Here is a 16,816-nt window from a genome sequence, read left to right as displayed (position 1 = left end):
ACAATTTCCCATTCTTTCTAAGGACCTCTTTGAGTAGTCTTATAGAAGACATCATCTCATTCTGAGTACTCAGCAAATCACTGTCCGTCAGGATGCGACCGAAACGCTTGACTCATTCTGAAAAGCATCTGCTTCACATTCAAATCAACACTTAGCATCAAGAAGACCTCGAAATTGGTCTAATCAAAGGCGATCATTCGTGATAAAGACCCTTGAATGGGGAAACCACGTTCAGAGGGTTTTCCTAAAAATAGGGGCATACAATCGAGGATCCTATTGACTAGGGGCATATCTTTCAAGAATTCAAACATTGGGGCAATGCATGTTAGGCAAGACATGGTGAAACTCGGGTTCTCTCTAAAGGTTCTTCCTTCAGATTAAAGGGCACGTCTCAAAATTTCTGATATTCGGGAAGTCACACTAGTATCACACAAGGAACATTGTTGCGTAATTGATCTTCCCACGCTTGTACTATTTACGTCCCGCAGTGTGGGATCGGCATACATGCATAATTCTCATTTATTTTGAGAATCTCATTACATGAAACATGCATCATGACATTGCATAAAACTAACGCTGCCTTTTCAGGTCACTTCATAATCAAAAGGATGTTATCATCCAATTACAGTGCAAATACGATCGTATCAACGATTCAATCTTAACGCGCACAGATACAATTCTAATACCTCATTCCAAGTCTTTCTTCAAAGGCAATCCAGAAGCAATCCAAGAATTCCTCACCTCTCCAGGCAGTCTTGTCCAAGACAATTATCTTAACCTTTCCAAGCAGTCTTGTGTAAGACGTATCCTGACCTTTCTAGGTAGTTTTGTTTAAAACGTATCGCGCCCTTTATAGGAACCTGTCTAGGTAGTTTTGTTTAAAACGTTTTATGTCCTTTATAGGAACCTTTCTAGGTAGTTTTGTTTAAAACGTTTCGTGCCCTTTATAGGAATCTTTCTAGGTAGTTTTGTTTAAAACGTATCGCACCCTTTATAGGAACCTTTCTAGGTCGTTTTGTTTAAAACATATCGTTCCCTTTATAGGAATCTTTCTAGGTAGTTTTGTTTAAAACGTATCATTTCCTTTATAGGAACCTCTCTAGGTAAGTCTTGTTTAAGATATCCCGTATCCTATCTAAGAGCCTTTCCAGGTGAGTCTTGTGTAAGACGTATCACACCATTCCCAAAAACCTTTCTAGGTTAGTCTTGTTTAAAACGTACCATAATCTGTCTAGGTAGTCTTGTTTAAGACGTTTCATATCTTTTTAGGAGCCTTTCTAGGTGAGTCTTATTTAAGACATATCATGCCTTTCTAGGTAAGCCTTCTTAAAATGTTTATCCAATCTTTTCTAAGACACACTTAGTTCTTTTAAAGAACTCCTCAGTTAGTCTTCTCCAAGACATTCTTCCTAAGCATTGTTCAAAGCCTAAGCTTCTTCGCATCAACCTTCGATATACCCTATTCAGGAACCTCTTCAAGTAGTCTTATGTAAGACATTACTTCTTCTCTCCTCAGATACAATCAAATGATCCAGGTCTGAAAAGCATATGCTTTAAACAAGTACCCTTCCAGGAAAATAGGTGGCACCTCTAAGCCCATCTCCCACAGAACTCATTCCCTACGCAAGCAAATTTCAGGGCATTTCAGTGTCCAATCATCTTCTACCTCTTCAGGTTCAAGAAGATTGAACAGGGGCAGCTGTCATACCCCAAAATTTGCCTTCCATATTCTATTCACAATGATTCAAAGTTCAAGATTCAAATCCAAAGCTTTGCTCCCTCAATGGTCCAGGTAATCCACAGTCAACTGGTTTGACCTAAAGGTCAACCATAATCAAAGCACAGTAAAAAACTCTAAATTTTAGGTCAACATAAAGTGAATAAGAGTATAAACATCATTTGATCAAAGATTTATCATGATTCCATTAATAGAAACTCAGAGATGAACAAATACAAAAAGGTTCAAATTAGGGTTTCTTAGGAGAAAGTCAACCCAACTTTGACTGGGCATAACTTTCACATGGAACATCAAAAATTCCCCACTCATAGCCTATTTTGAAGGAAATTGGATTCCCTACAACTTTTTCTCTCACAAGCCAGGGCTAGAAATGCTTCATTTGAGATGTATGATGCAAAAGATTACAGGTCCTTTTCAAGCATCCTCCAAAAACAGTTTTTTGACAAAGAGGATATGATCAAGATAAAAGCTCCAAATGAAAAATATGTTCCAAAGTGGCTTATAGAGGACATCTTGAGGTTTCCAAAAAGTCCTAGAACTCCCTCATAGCTTAAAAATTGAGTGAGATATGCTTGGTCAAAGTTGAACAATTTTTGGAGGCAAACTGTGAAATAAAAGAGGTTTAAATTGGGTTTCTTGCAAATGGGCCTAACTTTTAAAGTTCTAACCTTGGCCCACAAGTTATACAAGTTGCTAAAATCACTTACCACGAATTTTAAAGTTTTATTTGATTTTATATGATTTTTATTCATTTAAATGGTGATTAAAAGTCAAATAAATCAAGAGAAAATCCAAGATATGATTTAAAGGCTTATTCCAATCAAATCTAATTAGCAATTACACCATATTTCCTATACAAATTCGTGCATGATTTAATTGGAAAGGTTTGGAGCAAATTTGATCAAAATAGAAAGTTTCAATTCAAGAATAATTTCAATTTTCACAAGATTGCAAGAAGGGATTCAAGGATCTTTGGGCTTCAATTTCTTGACCTAATACAAGTCTATAAGTAGTGGAAGCCAAGCACACGAATAGGGGGACAAAATCTGGACAGAAGAGAGCTTGCAAGAAGGCAAAATTTCTTCAAGAAACTCAAAACCGGTTTCAGAGAATTAGGGCGTTTCAGTCCAATTTGAAGGTTGCAAAAGCTTCTTTGGAGGATTTAGAACGTGTCTGGATACTCACACAACTTCAACACCCCCAGATTCATCTTCGATTAGTGAAGGTATGTACCTTTAAAAACTGGATCGATTAGATTGTTGCACGCATCCTCATAGAATTTTGATGATATATTATGATTGTGTTTGATGTTGCGAACGTGTGGGAATGATTAATTGGGTTTCTGGGTACGCTAAGGGTGGTTCACCATTGTTGGCCGTTAGGGTTCTAAGAACCTTCAATTAGGGCTTTGCGCTAGGAACAAAATTAGGATAAAACAACGGCTGGGTTGGATTCGTGTGATGAAGACGAGTAAATCCATAGGGTCGCGAAACATTTATTGGGAAGGATCTGCTATTCGCTATTTTTTCAGGTTGCTGGGCTACGAGCAAAAAGCCTATCAAATTCGTAGCTAACTAACAGAATTTTGCAGGGTGATTTGGGGACGATGGTGAGGTGTCCTAGTGCCATTGGGTGGTTTGAAAATCCGCGCGCAATTCTTTTATGTTTTCTTGCTTATTTATATATTTTAATGAAGGCGTTTTTTAAACGCGTGCCCCATCTGGTTGGGGTGGTAGTGAATCGTTTGTGTGGACATGGGGGTGGGGGTTCGATCCCTCGCTCCCACATATTATTTTTCTAATAATTTCAACTCCTGATCCTATGCGTCTCCAGCCTTGGGATCCACTATAGTCTTTCAAATCTGAACCCTTAATTCACCACTAACTTAGATCTAACGCTCCAGCCTTGATCCCCATACCATGTACCATAATAACAACTACATCGAACCATAACCCTAACAAACTAATAAATTTTAATTATTTATTTGTTTTAATTGAAATACTTTTTAATATAATTAATCATATAATAATTATTTTTTTATAAAAATAAATTAGTATATGATATTTATATTAAAAACTCTAATTTGTTGTTCGTGCCGATTAAATCGATTAATCGCTATGGTCAACAATGATTTTAATTAAAATGCAATTAAATTATATTTGGTTAAATGGTTGCAACTATCTTATTAGTTGTGATGATTAACCTCTTCTTTTTTATAATTTTAATTCGTTATTCTTTTTAATCGAATCAATTGATTACGAGGGGTAACGATACAAATTAATCATTAAAAAAAATAATATATCCTAATTCGTTATTAGTAATAATCAAATTAATTGATTAAAATTGGTAACGGTGCAATTTCAAATCTGTTAATTATGGCGATCGAATCTATTGATCGTTGCGGTTAATAGTGCAAACTAAAATCAGGGTTGTACGCCCAAAACATTCAAAACACTTCAAATCAAACCACGGATTTCCATCCTTATTCAAAACTACGATAGGCTACTCAAAAGCCTTTAAACGACTTCAAAACCATATCAAATCAAATTTCAAACTCAAAGGGCGTACAACCCGTCCCCCGAACTACGTTGACTCTGATTCTCCATAAGGAGATATGTAGGCACTTGGATAACCAAGGCGAGTCCCCTTCCCTCTAAATCTCATTTTTCCCGATTCATTTCCCTTAATTATTTAACCCTCGAAAGCATAAACCTTACCTTAATACTCTTAGCCATAAAACTGTTGACCTAAGATTCAAAGCCATAGGAAAGGGTTGAGGGTGCCTAACACCTTCCCTCGACCTGAATATAGTATCTTACCCGAATCTCTTAACTGCGTAGGGTTTCCTATTCGCCCTTCAGAATAGGTGGCGACTCTAAAACCTTCATTTTTAGGCAGGTTGCTACACCTGTCATGAGTTGAGCAACCGGAATCCAAATACCTTTCCTCATTGGTTTGAACACCCTCTTTCGCATTCATCATAACGCTTTATGCTGCCAGTAACTAATTGTTGTGTTTACGCCACCAGTTACGATATGTTTCTGCAGAGTTCCCAAAACTGTTGGTGCTTCTGTCCTGCAACTTGCTACTACTACAATCACCTTCCATGATTATGACCAAGAGTGTGTTATCATCATTAAACTCTTGTCTTGCAACCTTGGCTTCATCCGCTTGAGATTCTTTCTTGTTCCCGTTGCAATCTCTTGCAAAATGACCAAACTTTTGAAAATTGTAGCATTGCATCTTGTTCTTGTCAAACTTTCCCTTTTCACCTATAAAGTTTCCTTGACCACCATTCTTGTTGCAGTTGCTTTCTCCTTTTTGACAAGTCGAATTCTTCGAATTTTGAGACTCTCTTGCACTAAAATTCTGAAAAACTCTCTTTACTATTCATGGGCCATTTTCCTTTTGACTTCTTACTCTTCTCATTGATCCGAGCTTGCAAAGCGATCTCTGCCTTTGCCTTGTCGATATTTCTCTCCTCCATCCTTTGCTCATGAGCCTCAAGAGAGCTTAGAAGCTCCTCTTTGCTCAATGTCGTAAGTTCCTCCAATTCCTCAATCGTCGCCATATTGATGGATCAAGAATAGCGCTTATGCGTTGCTCGTAGTCAAACAACACCATCATTTGCTTGCACCATTTTTCGTAGTTCTTCGCATCAAGGGTTAGGTTTGTAAGGATTCTTTCATTGGAGACATAATTCATGTTGCACACTAGGTATTTGGTGGATAGAACCAAGCTATTGATGTCAAATGTTAGAATTGAGAGAGAGAGAGAGAGAGAGGATGAGAACTATTAATTTCATTAAATCTTTTAATACAAACATACCACTAGGGTATTTATATAAGCCTTCGGGAAACAAAAATGTCAACCTAAAAAGCTAGAAAAAGTTAAAAATCAGACCGGTAATCAGTTACGCAAAACCAATAATCGATTACATCTGACAAAACTAAAACAATAATAATCAGGTGTAATCGGTCACGACAAATACGTAACCGGATACGTCAACTCCAAAATATTTTTAAATTTAATTTGACCTTTATTTTTATGTCTGTACCCGATTACACCTCTGTGTTAACCGGTCACAACAAGTTGAATTATTAAAATCTCTTAACATTCTTAATGTCAACACTAGGAGGATGCGGAAAAAAATTCATCTGGAAGATAATTGGAAAATGTTTATTTCATATTAATTTGATACATAGATAGTGATGTTGGCTTTGGCAACAACTAGCTTGATTTTTTAATTCTAACAATCAGTGCAAAGAATTATTTAAATTAAATATCTTTGAAGATATTCTTTTGCTACAAACTTGGCCTTATATCCGATCACCTCACATTTAGGATTGAACTTCACTTTTTATACCCACTTCATTCCAATTGGCTTATTTCTTTGTGACATGCTTGCAATAACTTTTTGTTTGTTCCTTTTCACTAGAAATCATAAAACCCAAAAATATAAGATTAGCATTAACCGACTCAAGCACAAAACGGAACCTTCCAGTTCCAGTTAAGTTAACTCACGAAAGCGAAATCACCGCGTACACGGTCACAATCCACTGCTACCACCATTACATACACCTCACCAAACAACCCAATCAAAATCATCCACGTCATCAATCAATTCAAACACCTTCATTAGCCAACAACGTTAATAGTCGCAGATGTTTCAAAGCGTGTTGTCTTTTCTTTAGGTTCCAAATTGCGGCAGTTAGTAAAACGTCACATATTATAATGATTAATTAGTGAAATTAAGTTGTGTTAATCACTTTTCTAATTGTTTTATTTAAAACCATTCATTCACCAACCTCTTCGTTCTATAAGTCACCGTTTTATCACAACCAAATTTCTAACTTCAGAATTCAGATATTGCTTTTGTTTGTTTGTTTGTTTGCTACAATGAATTCTAGGAGAGATGTTGAAAGTGGTGGTGGAGGGACAAAGAACAGAGTAGGTGACACAAACAATTATTCTGCTGATGCTGCAAATTCATCTGCATATGTTTATGATGCTGAAAATCATAGGAATTCATGGCTTGTACCTGTTTTTGTGGTTGTTAACGTTGTTGTTTTCATTGTGGCCATGGCTATTAACAATTGTCCCAAGAATAATTTTGGTCTTCAAGGTGATTGTGTTGCTAGGTTTCTTGGGAGATTCTCTTTCCAGCCTTTGAGGGAGAATCCATTGCTTGGTCCTTCTTCATCAACGTAAGAGATTCAACTTTTGTACTATTTTGTACTTTAATGATCTATTTGACTTTTGCCTCTGTTTTTTTGGGTGGGTTTAAAGTTGATTTTTTTAAAAAAAAAAAATTGGTATCCGGCCTTTGGCCTTGCCACCGGGTCCAATTTAAAGGCAGGGCAAAGTTATGTATGAATTGACAACTCGAAGATTGGAAGTTGTTTTTTCTATGTATTGCTCTTATTGATGAATTGTGAATTGTGAATGCTTTTTTATTTGATTTACAAGATAAACAATTAGTTTCTCATTTTTTACATGGCTTGGGATGTTGTGTGAGCTTGTTCACAAATTTTGTCTAACTTTGGCTAGTTTATTGGTCTTTGCGTGTGAATGTTAATAACCAATTATTATGTTTTTAAAAGTAAAGTTATTGATTTGAAATGTTTGGTTACTTGATGGATTTTTGAAGATTAACCAAGATGGGAGCGCTTAAATGGGAAAATATTGTGCACCAGCATCAAGGGTGGAGACTCTTCACTTGCATTTGGTTACATGCTGGGATTATTCACTTGCTATCAAACATGATATGCCTTGTCTTCATTGGCATTCGCCTCGAACAGCAATTTGGATTTTGTAAGATTTTTCTTCTGTTACACAGATATCTTTATATCCATAACAAGTGATACAACACTGGCATTTTGATTTTATTGATTTCAATAACATTATCTAACATTTTTATTTATCAATTTTATGACAGTGAGAATTGGATTGATATACCTATTGTCTGGATTTGGTGGAAGTGTACTTTCTTCTCTTTTTATTCGAAATAGCATCTCCGTCGGTGCTTCTGGTGCTCTGTTCGGACTTCTTGGAGCAATGCTATCGGAACTTCTTACAAATTGGACTATATATTCCAATAAAGTGAGTGTAGCAATGAGTTTGACCTGCTAATCTAATTTTAATTCTTCCTTAGTTTGAGACACACCAGGGGTCCTCTTTTGAGGATGTGTAAGATGAACTACGGCACAAGGCGTCAAAATTTTGAGGTTAAATTGGGCTAAATAGGACTTCATAATAGAGTTGCCACAGTTAAACCATGATAAAATAGGGTCCTTAATTGTTTTGTTGAATCGTATCTAATCTACACACAGACCCTCAAAAAACTTAAGACGGCCTTGAGACACCACTGTATTGTTAACTTTTATTTCTGAATCTATTTTTTCTGCATTTATGTAGGTAATGGCTTTGCTCACTCTTCTAATTATCATCGCCATCAACCTTGCTATAGGCATTTTGCCGCACGTTGACAACTTTGCTCACATTGGAGGATTTGTGACAGGACTTCTACTTGGTTTCATTTTACTTCCACGTCCTCAATACGGCTGGTTAGAGCAGCGCCGCCTTCCTGCTGGTATTCGTCTCAAGTCGAAATTCAAAGCTTACCAATACATTCTAGGAATTGTGTCTCTAATTCTCTTGATTATTGGGTAAGATCCTTTATACTGTAATTTCTGTTATGTACTGATGAATTTATATATGTTAAGCATTGAAACTTATTTGTTTAAATGCAGGTTATCAATTGCATTGGTGATGCTGTTCAAAGGTGAGAATGGATATGATCATTGTCATTGGTGTCACTACCTAACATGTGTGCCAAGTTCTAAATGGGAGTGCAACAATGAGAGTTAAACTGAGACAGCCTTATATATGGTTTTAACTAGGAATGTCTTTTCTTCTATGAATGTATATGTATGTACAAAGCTCTTAGACACCGAATATTCACGGCTTATATGAAAAGTTATTAAATTGGTTTCGCCCGGACTTAAATTGGACAGCTTCAGTGTGTTAGACTGACTAGATAACCAAATATTCCAAAGGAACATTTTGATTGATAATTTGTCATTCATAAGAAGAAATTGCATGTTTTAATTATGTCAGTCGAAAATAGTTGCGTCATGCATAGCTATAGCTCAAAGTTCATTAAAAATTCATGTGAGTAATGTAAAACCACAAGCTCCACATTGCACACCAACCAAGCATTTTTCTCTTATACCTAACTTTATAATTGATTTCATGACATATATCATTATTTAAGAAGCATTTTTTAAGGGAAAACAAAAGAACTAGAAGAAAAGATTCTCTTGTAATGAAATATTGTACAATGGGAAGCTACAAGGTATTAGGAATAATTGGGATTTTGATGTTGCTATTCTCACCCCCATTAGTTTTTGCAAGCATAGAATGCTCCATAGTAGCTCAACTTTTTTCTTCATGCTCTACTTTCATCAGATATGGCACTCCAAATCCAGTTCCAGGGTCCCCTTGTTGTAACGCCATGTCAGGATTGAGTATAATTTCTGATTCAGGTAAAAATAAGCAATCTGTTTGTAGATGCATAGTGAGACTAATTCAAAATTATAGCTCAAATGCCACAGCTATAGGTATTTTGCCAGGTTTTTGTGGTATCTCTTTGGGCTTCACAATTATTCGCAATTCAGATTGTATAGTGCCTTATGAGTAAACAATTTCTCTGGGAATTTTTATAAATTCACATGAGATTAGGAATAAATTGTTGCAATTTGAGATACCAAATTTTAATTGTAAATTAATGATGTGCATTGATCTATAGAAATGGATCCAAAACATTTGAAGCAATGAACTCACTCTAGTTTTTAAATGTTCAGTAACATTTGTTGGATCTTTCATCTAACAAGGAGAAAAAGAAAAGTAAAACAAATTGAGATAGATAGATAGATAAAGGTTATTAAAGAATTGTATTGTGGATTGTATTATTGAAGCATTTATTAATAATAAATCATGATACATAAGTATAGATGCTTCTAAATCAAAGTAAATTGTCTTGGTTGATAAGGAGTTGTCTCATATTATGAGGTCGTGGATTCAACTTGCCAATATGAAAATCTTTTTGGTGGATAACCTGTAAATACTTTTATAAACGTTTTTTAAATTTTAAAATTTGTCTTGGCCCTGATCCTCCTCCGGAACTAAACTCATCTAAATTGTTTGTAAGAAAAATAAATAAATCATTGTTTAGCACGCCGTGAACACATCACAACTAGTGTCATAACAGCAAATTAAATTCTAACTAATTTATTAACTTGTGCAAATAGTGGATCATCTGCATAGTGGCTTAGTATGATCACTCTTTTGTTCCTATCCTTTATGATAAGTTCACCATGTCCAGACACACACTTTATGAAGCCAATTTTATTTAGGAATCCATCATTTCTCTTCATACATGCTCTTGGTGCCTGTATTAATCTACACAATGCCTTCTAAACTTGTATACCTTTGTTATGTGGTTCTTCACCTCAAAAGTAGAAGCATGTGCAGAAAACATCTTTTTATCTAAAGGATCTTTTAGAAATGTATATTTCACGCTTCATTTGATACATGGTCTAGTACTTAGTGATGTTAACTTTGGCGTCTGATTGTTTCAATTCTAACTACTATCTTTGCCTTGTATATCACCTCACTTTTAGTATTCAACCTCACTCTTTCTTCACGCCAATTAGCTTATTTCTTTGTAGCATGTTTACTAGCCGTGTTTTAAAAATGGATTGGTCATCAAATCGGTGAGAGTATTGGGTCATTGGTCAAACTATTGGTCATTGGTCGAACCACATGATTAAACCGGATTTTATCGGATAACTCGGTTGAATAAACCAATCTCTATTGTAAAACTATATATTTATTAAATTGATATAACCAGATGGCGTGGTCTCTAAAAAATATCACGACAACTATAAAATATAACAATTTTAAAATATCATAATTTCAAATATTTGTTCTTTACATTCAAATTCTAAATATAATTATCACTAACAGTAAAATAATACAAAATATAAATTTAAATAAATTTTGAATTAGGTCTAATGGTAAACAGAGGAAAAGTTGTTCAAAATATTATGAATAAAGTCTAATTATATTTTGATTTTATTTTTTTAAAAAAAATATAAAACGGCGTCGTTTTATGTTGAAAAAAAACATGCATTTGAACCGCCGGTTTTTTAAAACCGCAGGTTCGCCGATTTTTTTCGGTTTTAATTGGTTCCCACCGGTTCAACAACATCCAACACTCAGACTATACCGATGATCCATTCGATTCTCAGTCCGACCGACCGGTTCTATCCGGTTTTCAAAACATTGTTTATTGATTCTCAAGTTTGATTGTCCTTAGTTGATTCTAGGTCCCCCTTCATTTATCCATTTAAGATTCTTCAATGCAGTAATTTTAATTTTATGTGATGTGTGATTTAAATTCTTTAAAGTTTTTTTTAATGATAAGTGAACTAGGAAAATGTAAATTATAAGTATAATTAGTCAAGAAGAAAGCTCAAAATAGAGTATTCAAGTTCTCTTTAAAAGAAAAAAAGTCAAATTAATCAAATAAAAGAAATTAAAAATGTCAAAACTCGTTTGACCTTGCATTTAGTGTTTTTATCTTATAACTAGTAAAGGACCCGTGCATTCGCACGGGTCACGCAAAGTCGATATAAGCAATAAATAAATATATAACGATGGTTAATAAATATATATAAAAGATACACAAATTAAAAATAAAAAACAATTGAAATTATAATTGTCAAATAAATATTAATTTAATCTAGTTAGAAATATATACTTTAGTAGAAAAAATAAATAAAATAATTAAGTAGTCATCTATCCGTGCGTTCGCACACATTATACAATATAATTATAATCTATCGTGAGTAGTCATCTACCCGTGCGTTCGCACGTATTGCACAATATTATAAATAATAAATAAATATAATATATGTGATCATATTTATTTGATTTGGTAACAGGTACCAAACTTTTTTGTCCAAATTTTGTTTATTGTGACTCATACCCCTATCTTATTATAAGCATTTGAAATCTTTTTACTTATTTTAAATAGAAATTTCAATATATTTAATAGATTTTTTTTTCAAAAATATCAGTTATAGGTTAATATGTACATATAAAAAATAAAGGAAATAATTAAGTATTTATCTATCACAGTTGTAAATAAATATAATATAATGATGGTTAAAAATATAAATAAAATATATACACGTAGCTTTGTCCCGTCGAAAAATGTATATTTTAGTAGAAAAATAAAGAAAATAATTAAGAAATCATTTACCCGTGCGTTCACACGGTTCATACAATGTTATTATAAGAGGTGTGTAGGTTTCCCAAGAAGTTGTGGAGGCAGGTCATAATGAATTTGGTTTTATCAATACGTTAATGAATGGTCTGCAATAAATAAAATTATTAAAATAGGCTTTTTAGTAAAAGGTATAATAGGCTTTTTATTTTTATTTTTTTAGGTAATCATGGTACTACCTCTTAATGATTACTTTGAAAATAAATATACTATCTTAAAATTTAAGAAATTTTATATTATAGGCTTGTTTATATATTTTACCGGTAATATATTAGTTGACATAGTATATTTTTATTCTCTTAATTTTTTTACAAATAAGATAGTTATTTTATAATAAAGAGTGAGTTTTTAAAGAATAAGATAGTCAATACCAACTCTTTTCCGTTTTATAAAAAAAATTGTATAAACAGTTGACTTTTTCCCGTTTATAAAAGGCAAAATACTCTTTTTGGTCCCTTATGTTAACTCCGGGGTTCATTTTGGTCTCTTAACTTCAAAAAGTGTCACATTGGTCCCTTAACTCTTCAAAAGGTGTCATTTTAGTCCTTTTTGTCACATTAGCGACGGAAAAACTCAAAAATTGGTCGCTATTTTCGTCGCTAATATGACAAAAAGGACTAAAATGACACCTTTTGAAGAGTTAAGGGACCAATATGACACTTTTTGAAGTTAAGGGACCAAAATGAACCTCGAGGTTAACATAAGGGACCAAAAAGGGTATTTTGCCCTTTATAAAAATACTTATAATTTATTACCGTTTATAAAAAAAAAATTGTATCAACAGTAAAATATTTCTTGTTTATAAAAAAATTTGTATAAACAGTTGACATTAATTAATCATAATCATAATATTTGAATTCCACCTTTTTATGATTAATTAATCATAATGATTACTTTTAAATATTGGAATTGTGGAGGCAGGTCATAATGAATTTGGTTTTATCAATACGTTAATGAATGGTCTGCAATAAATAAAATTATTAAAATAGGCTTTTTAGTAAAAGGTATAATAGGTTTTTTTAGTAAAACTTATAATAGGTAATCATGGTACTACCTTTAGGGATGGCAATTTGGCCCATCCCAGTGGGTACCCACAAAAAATCTCATATCGGGTAGGATAAATACCCATAAAATTGGGTATGGACACGGGCACGGGTAATTACCCATTAAAATATGCGGGTATGGGTGCGGGCACGGGTACCTTACTACCCAACCCGCCTCATACCCACACTACATATTTCTATAATGTCATTTATATTATTACATAAAAATGTATGATTCTAAATTCTTTTAAAAATATATCGCTATTAAATCATTTCATATTTTAATAAAAGTGTTTATTTGTTTCTTAACTCAACAATAACATACATAATTTTTTTTAATATTGTTAAAAAGACTTAAATTATATGATATTTTGTAATTAAACGATTTAATTTTACTATAAATGCAGATAAATGGGTACGTGTATGGGCATTGAGGTACCCACAGGGTACGGGTACAGGCATGAATATTGATACCCACGCGGGTTTGGGCTCGGGTATGGGAATTTTTTTAAACTGCGGGTATGGGGACGGGTACTATAGTACCCTGCCCAAACTCTGCCTATTGTCATCCCTAAGTCTACCTCTTAATGATTACTTTGAAAATAAATATACTATCTTAAAATTTAAGAAATTTTATATTATAGGTTTGTTTATATATTTTACCTGTAATATATTAGTTGACATAGTATATTTTTATTTGTAATTGAATTAGGAAAAAAAATAAAATTTATGTAATTGAAATGAATATTATAACTAAGAAAATTATTTAATATTATATTAAATAATTATTTCTCTTAATTTTTTTACAAATAAGATAGTTATTTTATAATAAAGAGTAAGTTTTTAAAGAATAAGATAGTCAATACCAACTCTTTCCCGTTTTATAAAAAAAATTGTATAAAGAGTTGACTTTTTCCCGTTTATAAAAATACTTATAATTTATTACCGTTTACAAAAAAAAATTGTATCAACAGTAAATTATTTCTTGTTTATAAAAAAATTTGTATAAATAGTTGACATTAGTTATTAAATATTGTATAAAATTAATGTCATTTGTTGATATTGTATAGAGAGTTATTTAAATTCCACCTTTTTATGATTAATTAATCATAATGATTACTTTTAAATATCGGAATTGATTGGAAAACTTGTAGCATGCAACAAATAATAATTGTTATTAGATATCGTTAAATATTAAAGACATAAGGCATGCTAATATTTACATTCCTAATTAATAGTAAATATTTCTATATCGTTGAAATTAGGTGAGTCATAAATGATATATATATATATATATATATATATATATATATATATATATATATATATAGGGAATGTATCAAGTATGAGGGTTTTTAAATAAGAGATAAGAGTATTCAATGCTAACCATTGAATTAATCAAGAGAGAGAAATAATAATTATATTAATATTATAGTAAATAATTTAATTTCTCTCTCTTGATTAATTCAATTATTAGGATTGCATCGTCTTATCTCTTATATATATATATATATATATATATATATATATATATATATATATATATATATATATATATATATATATATATATTTATATATATATATATATATATATAGGGGACGACTCAAGTGAGAACACTTGGTTATTATGAGAAATGAGAACAATGAATCACGACCATTAAATTTGATTTTAATGGACTGGATTGGTTTCTCTTTCTATGATCCTTAACATAGAAAGAGAAACCAATCCAGTCCATTAAAATCAAATTTAATGGTCGTGATTCATTGTTCTCATTTCTCATAATAACCAAGTGTTCTCACTTGAGTCGTCCCCTATATATATATATATATATATATATATATATATATATATATATATATATATATATATATATATATATATATATATAATAGAAATAAATCAGACTATTAATCATGACATAAATGTAATGATGGTTTTAGTTTTTGATTTTTTTTTAACTCGTCGACATAATTATTTGCCCTGATCATATAAAAAAATGTTTAAGGCAGTAATAACGACGAAGCAAATTTAATTTTTTAAATTAAAATAGTAAATAATAATAGTAGATAATAATAGTATCAAAAACATAAAAATAAATCAATATTGATTAAAAACAATTAAAGTTAACGAAATAAAATTAAATCAATATATTAAAACTTGAAATTAAATCAATATATTTTGTTGGTTAACCATTTTTCGAAAACGTAAAAATTGTTAATAATAGATGATAGGAGATAATAGTAGAAATTCAAAACATAAAAATAAATCAAAATAGATTAAAAGCAAATAATGCACTTATTTAAATAATTAGTAATAACAAATATTATGTCATTAACATATTTCTAAGAATCATATAATCATATATTAAAAAATGTATATTTGAAAACGTATATTTTACAAATTTGAAAATAATGTTAATATTTTAGTTAATATTAAAATTAATTATAATTAAATAAATATTACTTTTAAATACACAAAAAAAATTTAAGCCTATTTATAAACTAATTATTTAATGTTAATGCACTTATTTGTATTACAGATTAATGATATGTAAAAAAAATTAGAAATTTAATAGACATTTAACATATTTTATTAGTTTGTTACAACAAATTAGACCAAAATACAACACAGCACTTATCAATGTATGAGAAAATATAATTTTTCTACACTAAAAAATATGTATGATGACTGATGCAGATTGTCTTGAAGTAAATATCTTTTCACTTTTCTGAAAATTGTATTAAAAAATTAAAACTAAACCCTAAACCCTTCAATGTTGCAAATGAAAATATAAATTATAAATAACTAAACCCTAACTCTTAAACCCCATGACTTAAAAACATGATAGAAATTATAACTTGAGTTGTATAACCGAACCATAACCCTTATGTATTGCAAGTCAGATAAGATGATAGAAATTAGGCGACAATCTTCCTGTAATTGCAAAGAAAAGGACATATTAGAAACAAAAACTTAGAAATTGAAAGTTATAAAAAAATTTAAATTATAAATTAAATATTAGAAATCAAAACTTAGAAATTAAAAATTAGAAATCAAAATGTGGTAATCATGAACTTAAAGATATATTTTCTATATTAAAAAATATGGATAGGTAGAAGTGGAAACAATAGTAGCAAATACAAAATGAATGCTTTCAAAGATAAAACCAAACATGTATTTTTTTTCTATTGAAAATTAGGAATCATATTAGAAAATACAAAGAGATGGACAGTTTGTGCCTTTAACAGAGAAAATAAAGCATATGCAGTTTTGGAAGAATGAAGCTTACTTGAATTTTTGATATAAAAACAACAGTAAGAATGAACCGTATGAGATAGTAAAAACATTGCAGGCTGAGAGAAAAGTAATAAAAAATGCAACTCAAAATACCAAAATTCAACATCTAAACATTTCACGTTTCCAAAATTCAAAATGTGAACATTTCAGCTAATCAAACAAAGAGAGAAAACAACAATTCAACTCCACAAATTCCGTTGAATAATCCTTCAGTCGTTTAACAATTTATGTCTACAAAATTCAATTTTCATCACACTCAATAAAAAATTAAACCAAATTATATCAAATGATTAAGTAAAAATAAACAAAAATTCATAAACTATAATAAAAATAATTACCTCAAACCCACAACCTTGGCGGAAGAAGAACGTTGTCAGGTTC

General features: G+C 31.4%; 2 protein-coding genes across 2 annotated transcripts; both read left to right on the top strand.

Moving 5' to 3' along the window:
* The first annotated feature begins 6,520 nt into the window (after positions 1-6,520).
* LOC131643537 (RHOMBOID-like protein 2) lies at positions 6,521-8,733 on the top strand. Its single transcript, XM_058913785.1, has 5 exons — positions 6,521-6,945; positions 7,389-7,552; positions 7,677-7,840; positions 8,156-8,406; positions 8,491-8,733. Exons 1-5 carry the CDS (start codon positions 6,638-6,640, stop codon positions 8,606-8,608), a joined length of 1,005 nt encoding a protein of 334 aa, XP_058769768.1. The 5' UTR covers positions 6,521-6,637; the 3' UTR covers positions 8,609-8,733.
* A 129-nt stretch (positions 8,734-8,862) lies between these two features.
* On the top strand, positions 8,863-9,754 carry LOC131643539 (putative non-specific lipid-transfer protein 14). Its single transcript, XM_058913787.1, has one exon. It carries the CDS (start codon positions 9,066-9,068, stop codon positions 9,438-9,440), a length of 375 nt encoding a protein of 124 aa, XP_058769770.1. The 5' UTR covers positions 8,863-9,065; the 3' UTR covers positions 9,441-9,754.
* The last annotated feature ends 7,062 nt before the right edge of the window (positions 9,755-16,816 follow it).

This window comes from Vicia villosa, linkage group LG1 (genome assembly GCF_029867415.1).
Source record: "Vicia villosa cultivar HV-30 ecotype Madison, WI linkage group LG1, Vvil1.0, whole genome shotgun sequence".
In the NCBI taxonomy this organism is placed as follows: Eukaryota; Viridiplantae; Streptophyta; class Magnoliopsida; order Fabales; family Fabaceae; genus Vicia; species Vicia villosa.
This window is presented reverse-complemented; position numbering and strand designations above follow the sequence as displayed.